Source organism: Camarhynchus parvulus, chromosome 17, assembly GCF_901933205.1.
Source record: "Camarhynchus parvulus chromosome 17, STF_HiC, whole genome shotgun sequence".
Classification (NCBI taxonomy): Eukaryota; Metazoa; Chordata; class Aves; order Passeriformes; family Thraupidae; genus Camarhynchus; species Camarhynchus parvulus.
Genome location: NC_044587.1, coordinates 5,093,686 through 5,107,395, shown reverse-complemented (window position 1 = coordinate 5,107,395; position 13,710 = coordinate 5,093,686). Strand labels below are relative to the sequence as shown.

General features: G+C 46.9%; 2 protein-coding genes across 2 annotated transcripts; one reads left to right on the top strand and one right to left on the bottom strand.

Annotated features, from left to right (window-relative positions):
* The first annotated feature begins 2,231 nt into the window (after positions 1-2,231).
* On the top strand, positions 2,232-7,224 carry LOC115910998 (torsin-1B-like). Its single transcript, XM_030961627.1, has 5 exons — positions 2,232-2,430; positions 2,546-2,811; positions 3,760-3,935; positions 4,889-5,016; positions 5,169-7,224. The coding sequence occupies exons 1-5, from the start codon at positions 2,250-2,252 to the stop codon at positions 5,444-5,446; spliced, it is 1,029 nt and encodes a 342-aa protein (XP_030817487.1). The 5' UTR covers positions 2,232-2,249; the 3' UTR covers positions 5,447-7,224.
* Positions 7,225-8,818: 1,594 nt separating this feature from the next.
* On the bottom strand, positions 8,819-13,649 carry LOC115910841 (torsin-1A-like). The gene is made up of 5 exons (XM_030961325.1): positions 13,389-13,649; positions 12,920-13,185; positions 11,089-11,264; positions 10,851-10,978; positions 8,819-10,166 (listed from the first exon to the last, which is right to left on the bottom strand). The coding sequence occupies exons 1-5, from the start codon at positions 13,597-13,599 to the stop codon at positions 9,916-9,918; spliced, it is 1,032 nt and encodes a 343-aa protein (XP_030817185.1). The 5' UTR covers positions 13,600-13,649; the 3' UTR covers positions 8,819-9,915.
* Between the last annotated feature and the right edge of the window lie 61 nt (positions 13,650-13,710).

Sequence of the window (13,710 nt, the reverse complement as noted above, 5' to 3'; positions counted from 1 at the left end):
GACGGACAGATGCAGAGGAAAGCGGCGACTGGAGAATTCCCAGCATTTTCAGCGGCATTAAACCACCTTTATAAAACTTATTTGTCTCCAAGACAGCTCGAAGAGAGCCAAGGCGCCATGGAATCCTGCATATCCCACTGCCAGTCCCGTGCCTCTGGACTCTCTGGGTGTCCAAGTGGAGGTAGCAGCAGGAAAACCCTGGAAACCCAGCACACCCCGGGGCTTGGAGGGCAGCTGGGCAAACCCAGGAATGAAACCCCATTTCAGCCTTGGAATGGGGAACCGAGGGTCTGAGCTGTGTCCCTCTCAAGGCTCGGTGGCGGCTGGCAGCCTGGATTCTCGGGATTCTCCAGCAAGGAACATCGGCATTTCCCGGCTGCTCGGCAGTCGGCAGCACTGGGCGCCCTTGTCAAGACGGTCATCAAATCCTGAGCAGGTTATTTTGAATACTAAATAACGCTGCTCAGTGTTTCTCCAATGAGATTTTAAAAATAAAAGGGGATTGCTGAAAAGTGCGTTTGACAATTTTTTTTTTTTTTTTATGGAAGAAAAGCGCTGAGAAGAGAAACCCTTTTCTCTTTTGGTGGGTTTTTTTTTTTTTGTTGTGGTGGGGAGATAGTGAAGTTGTCAGGACAAAAAAAAATCTGCTCTGAGGACTTGGTTTTACACAGAGCTTTCTGACACGTTCAGTGCTATGAATTGCAGAGCCCTAAGCACTGCTACGGAAATCCTCGGGCTGTGTAATGTTGTGGGCACAACCACTCGCAATTAAGCCCAAAACAAGCACCTCTGTGTTCTCCGTTAATCACCAGCCCAATTAGCACCTTGGTTAAGATGCTGAGAGGTTCCAGTCCTCCTCCCATCAGAGCTGGGATTGTCCTAGCGAAACTCTCAGTGTGCCTATGCAGCGCTCTGTTCACAACACTTTCGGTTCTCCTGGAGCAGCGTGATAAGTCTGTTAACTCATTAACACCTCCAGCCTACAGGAGACTTGGCTTCCAGCCCCAGGTTCCACGTTCCAGGAAGTTTTTCTGCAGTTTCTGTTTTGGTTTCTTTTCCTGCTGAGCCAGGCTGGCTGGCAGCTCCCACCATGAAGCTCCTGAAGGCTGCTGTAATTTTTGTTCTTGTGCCCACCCTGACGCCGGCTTTTGACCCTCTCAGCGCTGCGGTGGTTGCGGGAGGCGCTGTCATGGCTTGGCATCTCTTGTCCTCCGACTCCTGGCTCAAGTGCCGCTTCCAGGAGTGCTGCAAAAGGAACAGCACTGTGAATTTCACAGGTAAGGCAGTGGGGAGGGCACGGGGGCCAGGCTGGTGTTCCTTCGCAAGGTGGTGAGAGCTTCCTTTGGTGGGCTTGTGGAAGAGAAGGGTCACCACCCACAGCGGCTCTACAAGGCAGAGACCTAATATATCTCTATATTCTACAGGGCAGACTAACCTAATATTCCTTATCCCACAAGAAGTTGTGTGTTTTGCTTCTCTGAGCAGTACCGGAGCATTTTCCTTGCTAATTTCTTGGTTTGTATTGGCAGAAATGGGCTGTGCTGGTTTATGGCACCATCAGGGTGGCAAATGCCGTTGATAGACCTCATCAATGTGTATAAATATGTAAATATCCACGGAGGTGGATCAGGCTCTTCCCGGTGGTGCCAATGACACGAATCGACAGGCAGGGAACGCAGCTTGGGAAAATATTGAAACTTTACATTGTGGTAAACTAACTCTGATATGCCTCAATGAACAAAGCCTGAGAGAGCCATATGTATTGTTGAGAGTGGACACCTGAAATGTAGACATTATGGAACACAAGGACATTTTGTCCGAGACTAGCAAAGACTCATTGTTAAGTGCCTACCAGAGGAAAAAGATACAAAAAAACCCCTAAAATTATGGACTAATTAACACAAGAAGCAAGAAATCAATAAGCAATAGAGAGTAGAATAGTAATTAATGGAAGAAAATGATGTAATTTAGAACCGATGAATAATAATTCTGTTGCTTGTTAAAACGGTATAAATAAGTAAAAAAAACTTTGTGTCTGTGTGGAGGCTGCAATTTGGCCGGCCTGGCCAGACTAAAGCAGCGCTCGCTCGCTAGCAAAGAGCCAGTATTGGTGTTTAATTTCCCTGGTGACGCGCTGTGTCCCGGGATCCGGCACCTCTGCCCGGCACAAAGATGGCGGCAGCCCCTCACGGGGCGGGGACGCGCGGCGCGCAGGCGCGGCGGGCGCGGCGCGCGCGCTCGGGGCCGCCATGGCGCGCTCGGTGCCGCTGCTGTGGGTGCTGCTGCCAGGGCTGGCGGCGCTGGAGCCGCTCAGCGTGGGCCTGGCCATCGGCGTGGCCTCGGCGCTCACCGGCTACCTGTCGCACCCCAGGTTCTACTGCAGCTACGTGGAGTGCTGCCCCCGAGCCGAGCAGCGCCTCAACGCCACTGGTACGGCGGGGGCGGGGGGCGGCCGGGCTGCCCCCGAGCTCGGGCCGGTCACTGGGCAGCGCGGCCCGGGGCGTGCGCGGTGACTGGCGGTGCTGAGCTGTCCCTCTCCCCGCAGCGCTGAAGGCGCAGCTGGACAACAGGCTCTTCGGGCAGCACCTGGCCAAGGACGTGGTGCTGAAGGCGGTGCTGGGCTTCAGCAACAACCCCAGCCCCAAGAAGCCGCTGATGCTATCGCTGCACGGCTGGGCCGGCACCGGCAAGAACTTCCTGAGCCAGATCCTGGCGGAGCAGGTCCACCCCGCCGGCCTGCGCAGCAAGTTCGTGCATCTCTTCCTGGCCACCCTGCACTTCCCCCACCACGACCAGGTCAAGCTGTACAAGGTGAGGAGGGCTGGAGGTGGCCCGGTTACCGCAGTGGGTGCCTGAACCCCTGCCGGGGGTGTCCTGCACATCTCCCGCAGGTTCCCTCTGGGATGAGCTCAGCATGATGCTCATAATGCCAAGGTTGTGAGTTCGATCCCCGTACGGGCCATTCAAGTAAAAGTTGGACTCGATGATCCTTGTGGGTCCCTTCTAACTCAGAATATTCTGATTCATATTCCTGACAGCATGAGGTGTGCAGCTGGGAATTCCAAAATTGATGCTTAGGAGGGACAGAAGGGGAAGTTCATGCATAAAGTAAAAGGCCGAGAAATCAAATCCGAGATAATTTCCATTTCCTAGCGCTACCCTCTCACTGATGCCATCTGCTGCTGATTCCCGTGCTTGCTGCAGGAGAGTTTGTCCTTCCAGCTGCATTATCCTGGCTGTCTGGGATGGAAGGCACCTTCTCCACAGCCCCCGCAGGGCCGTGTTTTGCATTTATGACTGAAACAGTGTTGATAATGTTGAGATCACAGTGGTGTTTTGGCTGTTACAGTAGTGCTTGCACAACTTCAAAGCTTGCTAGGTTTTCCCACTCATATCAACCTGCCTAGGGTGTGCAAGAGATGGGGAGGGGGCACAGCCTGGACAGCTGACCCCTGATGGCCAAAAGGATGTTCCATACCACATGCTGTCATGCTCAGCCATAGAAATGGGGGTTGAAGAAGGAAAAAATGGGGCAGCATTGGTTTCCAAGGTGGTTGTTGCTCTAGCTCTGGCTGGACATTGGTCTGCATGTGTTGGGTGATAACATTTTCTTGGTTTCTTCCTCTTTCATTCACCAGCCAGTGAGTGTGGGATACTGAAATTTGATAGTGTGTCCCCAGAATCTGTCATACACAAGAATCTTGCAGTACATCCAGTAAAAAACCTTGTTTTTCAGTGGCTTTCAACCTCTTGTTCCAGGAACAGCTGCAGAACTGGATTCGAGGCAATGTCAGTGCCTGTCCCTCCTCTGTCTTCATTTTTGATGAGATGGACAAAATGCATCCAGGTGTCATTGATGCCATCAAGCCCTTCTTAGACTATTATGAGGAAGTTGATGGGGTGTCTTACAGGAAAGCCATCTTCATCTTCCTCAGGTCTGTGGCACCAGTTTCTGTCATTTTGAGATACTGAATGTTTGTTTATGATGATAATGATGCTTCTTGGGCACCTCATTCAAAGAAGAGCAAAAAAATGCTCTGGAGGGAAGATTCTCTGTGCAAAGACAGTGGGGAGCAGTCTGAACTTGTGGCTGTAGTGGAGCAGGTCTGATGCTGTGCATGGCCACTGCAGCATGCTCAGCTCATGAAGCTGGCCCAGAGCAGAGATCACATTTTGGGATGGGTGTACCAAGTACTGGACCTTGCTGGCATGGAGTTAAATATGTTCAGAGCAGCTAGTCTGGTGCTGTTTGGGATTTGTGGCTCTGAGAGTTGATGACACACCAATGTTTTGCCCGTTTCTGGATGATGTTTGCAAAGCTTCAAGGCTTTTCCCACAGTAGGCTGGGGTGGGCAGGAGGACACAGCTGGGACAGCTGACCTGAAGTGCCCAGGAGGATATTTAATACTGTGGTATGCCATGCTCAGTAATAAAAACAGGGGTGGAGAAAAAAAATGGGGTTTCATCTTTAAGGCTGAGAGTTCTTTAGCATTTGGGCATTGGTCTGACTGTGGGGGTGGTGAGTGATTTCCTTAGTCCTCTTTGTTTGTTTTTTTTTTTTTTTTTCTCCTCCTATAAAACTACCTTTATCTTGACCCACAAGTCTTCAGACTTTTGTTCTTCCTATTTTCTCCTTCCATCCCACTGAGGCAGGAAGGAGTAAGCCAAGTGGCTGTGTCAGTGCTTGGCTGCTGGCTGGGGGCAACCCACCACATGCTGATGGCTACTTAAAGAACTGGAGATTTTCCCTGAATTTTGGCTTACAGGATTCTTTTTGATGATTTGTTTGATATCAAGGAGATCAGCAATATGTGTAACAGGCTGCAGAAGAAATTCTGGTTCACTTGTGTCTGTTTTTCACCACTGTACATTTTTCTTTTCTGATCAGCAATGCAGGTGGTGATTTAATTAACAAAGCAGCTCTTGACTTCTGGGCAAGTGGAAAGCGCAGGGAAGATATTCAGCTGAAAGACCTGGAGCCCTTGCTCTCTGTAGGAGTCTTCAACAACAAGAATAGTAAGTCACTTTGCCCCAAAAATGGGAAATTCATTCCTCAGTGGCTGAGACAAAGTGCTCTGTGAATCCAGCCTGGCCTGTGGATCCTGTCATATGCAGGATCAAGTTTAGAAAAACTCCTTCTTATGATTTTTTCCCCCCAATTTATCCAGGTGGGCTGTGGCACAGCAGCATCATTGACAGGAACCTGATTGACTACTTTGTCCCTTTCCTGCCCCTGGAGCAAAGGCATGTGAAGATGTGTGTGAGGGCTGAAATGGCAGCCCGTGGCTATGCTGTGGATGAGAAGATTGTTCAGGAGGTGGCAGATGAGATGACCTACTTCCCCAAGGAGCAGAGGATCTACTCTGATAAAGGCTGCAAGACTGTACAGGCCAAGCTGGATATTCATGAAGACTTTGTGATGAGAGATACGAACACCAGGGGTTGATTTCCACTTTCAGTCTCCACAGCACTTTCAGAGCTTTTGGAAATCTGTGTATTTGCACTTACACTTTTTTACTGTTGCAGGGAGTATGGTGAAAATACCAGAGTGAGCTGTATGGGCTTTGTAGCTTGTGTGTTTGGTTGGGTTTTTTTTTTTTGGTTTTTGTTTTTGGTTTTTGTTTTTTTTTTAACTTAACATAGAATTGGGACTTAGAGATCATCTAGTGACATCCTCTGCCATGGGCAGGGACACTTCCATGAATCAGGTCACTCATAGTCCCATCCAGCCTGTTCATCTCTGAACTGGCTGGTATCCCAGTGTTGCCCCCTTTAGTTTTCTTTTAGTCTATAGAGAATTTCTAGTGTGACACACAGCACTGGATACAGCCTCTCCTGCTTTATTCTTCCAATGCTGGGATTATGAAGTATTTAATTCGTCTTTCCACATAAACTAGATTGGAACAAAGGAAAACAGAGGAATTTTTCCAGATGGTTGTACCTCTGTTCCATGTACATGGTCCTGTTCACATTCCCAGTGAAATGGAGGGATGTGTGCTGTGTTCTGAACTGTGATCATGTCTGCAAGGGTGAACTCCTTGGTGCATTGCAGTAAGAAGATGATATGGTAGAAATCTTCCTGTGCCTCAGCTGGGCACATCCTCCATCTCCTAGTACAGTAATATGGGAAGTCATTATGAGCTCCTAGAAATGTGTTACCAAATAATAGAGAGGGGGCAGGGAGGAAGAAGTAAGAGCTTGCCCCATGTTTCTTTGGGGAAAAATAAATTGTTAAAGTATTCTTTAAAGTGGCTAAGTAAATTTGTGACTCCAGGTCTTCCTAAACTGAGGGCCCCATCTGATAGATCTGTTACAACATACTAGGCCAGTCTTTTGTACTTAAGCAGAAAAATCAATCATGATAATTTAACTGTTGCAGTTTGTCAGATTAATGTGTGGGCTCCTAGGCCTGAAGTCTGTGAGGTCTGTAGTAGTAGTCCCTCCCAGCTGCTCCTACTGGTCAAGGTGTGGATAATGCTGCTCTCACCTTGCTTGGAAGACACTTGAACGGAAGAAATTATTTTTAATAGTGTATTTTTATGCTGAAATGTAAACAACAGCAACAAGCCTATACCTCACTAGTTAGTTTTATAAAAGAATGCCTGTGTGAAAGGGTGAGTGATGAGTTAAGAAGCTGGGAAAGATCAATTTAACCTTCACCCAGTGGGGAGGCTGGGTTTTAAATGCTGTTGCAAGCTTTAACTCTTAGTCTCCCATCGCTTGTGTATCAAATGTTGTAATGCAAGACAGAAGTGCCTTTCACTTTGTTGGTTGTACTGCGGTTTTAAATTGGTACAAGGGAGGGGGCTGTTTTTATGCTGCATCATCTATTCCCTCACTTGTTCTTAAACTTCCTTTAAGAGGTAATGCTAATTATTGGTCTCATTACAATTATGTTAATTCAAATTACAACAGAGAGTTTAGCGCTCATGTTAAGCTCTAAATTTAAAGTGTTGATTGCCTTTTACAGCCCCACTGGAGTTTGTCAAATGTTGGCAAACTGTTCACAGTGATGCAATCTCCAGAGCCAAACACTAGCAAGCCATTAACCTTGGGACATTGGACTGTCACTTTTCAGTGTGATGTTTTCCCTACTAACTGATTTATTCATAGTTGTATATGCTTCATCCAGTTTCACTTACTCCAAAAAGAAAATATTTGTGCTATTTCAAAACACTAAATACTACTGTACTGCAGTTGGAATAAATCCTAAGTTACTTCTTCTCTCTTGGTTAATCATTTTCAGATATAGGAAAGTACTAGAAAGCTGCACTGCACGTTTCTGTTCCACTTCCTTTCTCAGTGTGGGGCAGCTGTTGGCAGCAGCTCACCCCTCACTGACGGGGCAGTTGTTACCCATGTGTTGTGCTGTGAGGATGCACCAGGGAATGTCAGGGAGCTGCCTGGGAAGCCCAGGCTCTGCTGTTCACTTGGACTTCACCCTCCTGGGACAGCTCAGCTGCTTTTCCTCCCTGGGCACCCCAGGCTCTGGGGCCAGGCTGCCTCTGGCTGCCAGGACAGCAGCACTTCCTCTTTCAGTGGATTTGAACCACGGCCTCTGATTCTATCAGCAGTGTGAGATCTCAGAATACTCCCTGCAGAAAGCTGAACTAAAGCAGCAGCTGCTTGTCCTGGACTCTGGCAAGAACAGAATTCACTCTTGGGACTGCTCAACTCCTCTCACCTGGCCAATGGACTGTTCCTCTGGGCAGCAGACCTCTCCTCCATGCCACTTTCCTTTAAGTTGTCTGATCCAGCCTTAAATGGCCTATTAAATAGAATAATGGCCTCTTAAATAGAATAATGGCCAAAGTTACCCAGTCATAGCAGGAAAGAGTGAGTACCTTAGCTCTGAAACCATACAGGGAAGGAATAACAGGATCAGGAGGATCAAATCTGGGAGTGATTCCAGGCACAGCTATGTCTTTTACCCAATGGAGCTGCTCCTGGCCAGGTCTGCAGAACAGGAGAGAGATTAAACAGAGGCAGTCTCCACCCTTCCCACATCATTCCTGCTCTCCAGAGGAAGCTTCCATCTACCCTGGGCCATTCAGGGTACTGACTAGCAATGCCTATCAAATACTTGTATTGATGCTGCACTGGCACACAAAGCAGAACTAAAATAGTCCTGGAAGAGCCACAGGGCAGCTTGGTTGTACTGATTCTCTTGATACCAGACCACAGTACAAGTTTATCATCATCACATCTGCTTTTTCCCATTAGCCAGTTATTTGCTACAATCAGAAAGTCAAAGAAGCAGATAAATACCTGAGTTCAAAGCACTCATTTGCTGACAAATAGTAGATTGATAATTTGCATATCACACACCTTCAGAGCAAGCCCAGTTGGAGCCTCACTAGCCCTTTTTTCTTCCCCCTTGCAGAGAAAACTCCAAGATGCTGCCACTGAAAATGAGGGTGGCTTCAAACAGAGCCTGCAGTGTTCAGGCAGTGGTACCACAGTGGGAGGAGGAGGAGGAGGAGGTGAGCAGCAGGGTTTTAACTGGTCTCTACAAGACAAGTTCATCCTTATTGAGCACACATGCATCTAGGAAGTCTGCCTCTACAAAAACCACCTGGCTGTAATTAGTATAAACAGTCCAGAAGTGCAGTTTCCATTCCAAGCTTGATTTGTTCACCAGATAGCACAGTCACATCTCCTCCTATCTCTGCCCTTTGAACTGCAGAAGCAGAACTTGTACTCAAGCACAGCTGGAACAGCCAGGAATGCAGGGTGCTCTTCCTCAACATGGAATAAATTTGTGTAAAATGAGTATCAAATCATTGAATGCAAAGAATACCAGAAGGTAGCTAAGAAATACATTTCTGATGAGAAAAGTTTATTTTGAACAGCAACTGGAATGTAAAAAGCCTCTGCAGTGCTCACATTCAGAAATGAGTCTGACACCCTTCACAGTAACTTCAGTGGACACATTTTGTGGGTTATTATTTTTTCAAATGCCTTTAGATCTGCCTCCATCCCTGCCTCAAAGGCACACAGTATGGTGAGAAGATGAAAAAGAGAAATCCCTGCAAGCTGACCCCTGAATTCAATGTGTAAGTGAAGAAGAGAAACCTCTTTTCAATTTCCATGGTGTAAAATTTAATCTGTACTCATTTCCCATGACGTTGCAGCTTTTCCATGAAGCTGACTCACCACTCCCAGAGCACAGTTCTCCCTCCTGAGATCACCCCTGGAAGAACCTGCTGTAGGCAACATAAAGACTGACCTAAAATAGGAACTAAGTACACCACTGTGGCATTTATGGATTTTAACTCACTTCCCTGTGATATTAAATCTACTCTCTGAGCATTATACACAACAAAGAGTTTTATATTCTTGGTTTGACACACAGGAGACTAAGTTATATATCAGTTTTGAAAAAGACAATGGCACTGTATGCCCAGATTTTTAAATAACAGAATCCCCCCTTATCTTTACTGGGCCCAAGCTGTTGAAGGCAAAAAGACACGTGTTCTATTTTTAATGCATATTCCCACACAGGACCAATGAAGGCTTTCAGAGACACAGGAACTTTGATTAAAATTCTCCATATTGTCTAGAGATCATACACATCAGAGCAAAATCAAATTAAAATTAGGTTATAGTCTCAGTCCTTCTATACCTGTCAAGAATCTGCCAAAGGGTTCCGATGATCACCACATGATTCAAGAGTCTTGAGCCCTGCCAGATCCAGGAATTCCCAAAGCAGTTCCTTCTTACCTTCACAGCACAGGGCTGAAGCACTCAGGAGCTGTGATGGTGACAAAAATGCAGAGGCACTGCTGCTTATTTACACACCAGTTAAAAAATAGCGTTCTTTTCTTTAAAAAGTACTTAAAAATGAAATGTCTCAGGTCCCCCACTTTGTGATTAAGTTAAATTTGCTTCTTTGCAGGTTGTAGCAATAAAGCATTAGAAGTCATAATAATAATCCAGCTTTGCATCCACAGTTTTACATCCTTTATCTGAATAGATTCTCTCCTCTCTGGGGAAGTAGGTCATTTCTTCAGCTATCCTGCTCACAATGTCTTCATCCACAGCGTAGCCACGAGACTCAATCTCAACCCTGACACACATTTTCACATGTTTGTACTCCAGAGGCAGGAAAGGAATGAAGTAGTCAATGAGGTTTCTGTCAATCAAGGTGCTGTGCCAAAATCCACCTGCAAAGGGAAAGAGGTTTGTTAGCATTTCTCTAGTTAAACACTACCACGGGTTGAATGGGAGTAAGGGGCAGATCACAGCTAAGAATTCTCCTAGGATTTTAGGCTCTATAATGCACAAGACAATACAAACCCCTCTCATGTTACTCTGTGCATAAAATTTTGGACAGACACATAAATGTGATCCTTTAGGCTGAATGAATGAATTTTGACTGTGCTTGAGCCTTGCTCTCCAGGTGGTGGTCTCATACCTTTCCCTCTCTCACCTACAGAGGGACAGATTTTCTCTCTCTTATCAGCTCTCCCAGACCAGATTTCTTACTCCTTTTTTGGAGCTTGTATCTAAAATTTTTAAGAAGTACAGTGAGTTTGCTTTCAATGCTAAATTCAGAGCATAATTATGTTAAAACCCCTTTTCACCAGAAGTCCTGTGTGAGGAAACCTGTGAAGCACTTCCCCCTAAACGTGCAGCAAACGGGCTGGTGGCCAAGGTGCACAATGAGCTCCTGAATCTTCACCCATCCTGGGAGCCAACTGCAGGCCCCAAAACTGCATTTTGCTCCTCACAAGCCAAAAACTGGAGGCCACATCAAGAAGAAACCATAGCTTATAGCTGCAGCTAAATGCAGCCCATCCCTGTTGTGTAACTTTCAGCACCTCAAAAGCAATCCCAGCTTTACTCACTATTTTTGTTGTTGAAGACAGACACAGAGAGTGCATTTTGGATATCTGTGAGCTGGATGTCTTCCCTTGTCCTCCCATTTCTCCAGAAATCTAGTGCTACCTCTGTTATCTTTTCAGCTCCTGCATTGCTAAGTAAAGAGAAAACAGAGATTGCAGCTGGGGGTAGTTTTAAAAGTTGCAGTTATGAAGTAAAAGCATGGAGTGTACAGAACAGCAACCCTGAGAAGCCACTGTTTACCTGAGGAAGATGAAGATGGCTTGTCTGTAGGACACCCCATCCAGCAGCTCATAGTAGTCCAGGAAGGGCTTGATGGAGTCAATGAGCCCTGCATGCATTTTATCCATTTCATCAAATATGAAGAGTGAGCGGGGACAGACGCTCACATTTCCCCGAATCCACGACTGCAGCTGGTCCTGAGTGCCATAAAAGTGAAAGATGCTGAGTTTGTGTTGAAAAGACAGAAAAAAATAGCACTTTCTGTTTATGGAACCTTGTCCTGAAGGAGTTGTTTCGGTGGTGTAATTTCAATAGCTTTGGCTTCTTGACTAAAACATGGTTACAAGCTGTAAATGAAACCTCAACAAAATCTCATGCTGGTTCTGAAAAATTTTAAGACACCAAGACACAGGATGGGAGAAGCAGAAATTCTCCTAGATATTCATATGATAAGCAAAAATGAAAGTGCATTGTAGGACAAAAAATGGGTCCCACCAAGGAACAGCCACACAAAGCCAAGCTCTGACAAGTCAGATGATGCCTTTTGGCAGCACTGTGGTCTAAACAACCTTAATATAAACAACATTAAATTTGCTACCTGGCACCAGCAGTGAGAAATTGCACCTATCATCACTAGCAGAAGGAGAAACAAAATTAAACTGTGTTTTAATCAATCAGAAGTTAAATGAAGACAATTACAAGTCCTTCTTGCAACACTCTTGTCCAGAAAGGCTAATGCTTTATTGCATTGCAAGAGTCTCTCACTTAAGCATTGCATTTTCACCTTGAGTACTACATTCAAGATCAATAATGCATTAACTGGGGGGAAAAGGGTTGATGTGCTGGCAGATGAATGAGAAATAACTGTTCTGACTATTTTCAGTGATTCATCACTTTTTAATTTATTCTGCTCAGTCCCTGAACTGCAGGTGTATTGGGGATAAACAGCAATATTTCCTCCTACTGCCTCAGGCAGCAAATTTCCCCAGTGTATTCACCTCACAACAAATGCAGAAAAACATCATTATATTTCAAAATGGCTCAGTTAAAAGAAGGGGGGAAATAAGCTGTAAAAGAGAAAATGTCTATTTCCTCCATTTGGAAATCAGGTTTGTAGACCATCCTGTTCCCATTTTTAACACATACAAACTGAATATCAACATGCAATACTACAAGACAGTGGTACTCATTCAAACTGTGCAGTGAACAAAGTCAGAACAAAAACCCATAAAACACATCCAAGCTACTGCTCCATGCTATCTCCCTGCCTACAGAACTACCATAATTCCAAATACATTTACCTGTACCTTTCTGATAGCAGAAAAAAAATGTAGTGATTTTGCTTTACACCTTGGAAATGGATCCACAGAAAATTAAATAACCTGCTCAGTGTGCAGTAAAATAGACAATGATACCTCAGAGAGCCAGTGTGAGCTTGCCATGCTGCCTGACAAATCTGGGGGTCACTGGGTTGTTTCCCAGTCATGAACTATTTGGTTTTTTTGCAGTGCCCACCAACACATCACCTAACTAGGAATCATGTTTAATCTTAAGTCAGTTCCATCTCTAAGCAAAGTGCAGAATGAAAATTAAACTATATCACTCTTTCCTAAAGAAAGGCTCAAAACACATGCAAAAAACTTCACATCCACAGGAAAAGCAATCCTGATGGATGTTAGAACAGTTCTGTACAGAAGATTGCATCCTGATGGATGTTAAGATCTACACAGTTCTGTGCAGAAGATCACAAAACTGGCACAGCATACATGTTACTATATAAAATCACATCTAGGTCTGATGTACTGATCATGCCATGGCATTTATAACTCATTGCAGCACAGCTCATTCTTACCTTGTAGAGATTGATGCTGTGAGCGTGAGGAAAGTGTAAAGTTGCCACGAACTGATGGACATATTTACTCTGCAGACCTCTTTTATAAATGCTTTCGGCGACGATCTTACTGACAAAGTTTTTGCCTGTTCCAGTCCACCCGTGCAAGGAAAGCGCCAGAGGCTTTTTGGCGTTGGTATTGTTCAAGAAACCCCTCACGGCTTTTACAACCACCTTGCTCACCAAGTGCTGCCCGAACAGCTTCTTGTCCAAATTCTGCTGCAGAGCTGCATGGAGAGACCACACTGTCAGCGGCGGGGAGCGGGCTCACCCGGCCCGCGGTAGCGGCCGCCAGCCCCGGGCAGGGGCCAAAGGGCCGGGCTGGAGCGGCGGCCCACGGGAAGGCCCCGCGGGCTCTGCCCGGCTCCCGGCGCCGCCGCTGCCCCGGCGCCCTCCCGCCACCTCCCCTCAGCCCATCCCGGTCCCGCACCGGCGGCGGCGCGCGGGTCGTGCCGCTGTAGGCAGCACTCCCTGAAGTAGCAGTAGAGCCGCGGGTAGGAGATGAAACCGGTGAGGGCCGAGGCAGCGGCACCCGCGATGGCGAGTCCCACGCTGATGGGCTCCACGGCACCGGCCGGCGTGAGGAGCGGCAGCAGCACCAACGCCAGGGCCGCCCGCAGCGCGCCCCGCCGCAGCTTCATTGCCCGCCCGGCCCAGCCGCCCGGCGGCCGCTTCCGCCCCACGGCGCCGCTTCCGCCGCCGCCATGGCGGGTGCGGAGAGAGGCGGGGCCGGCGCTGAGGGGCGACCGCCA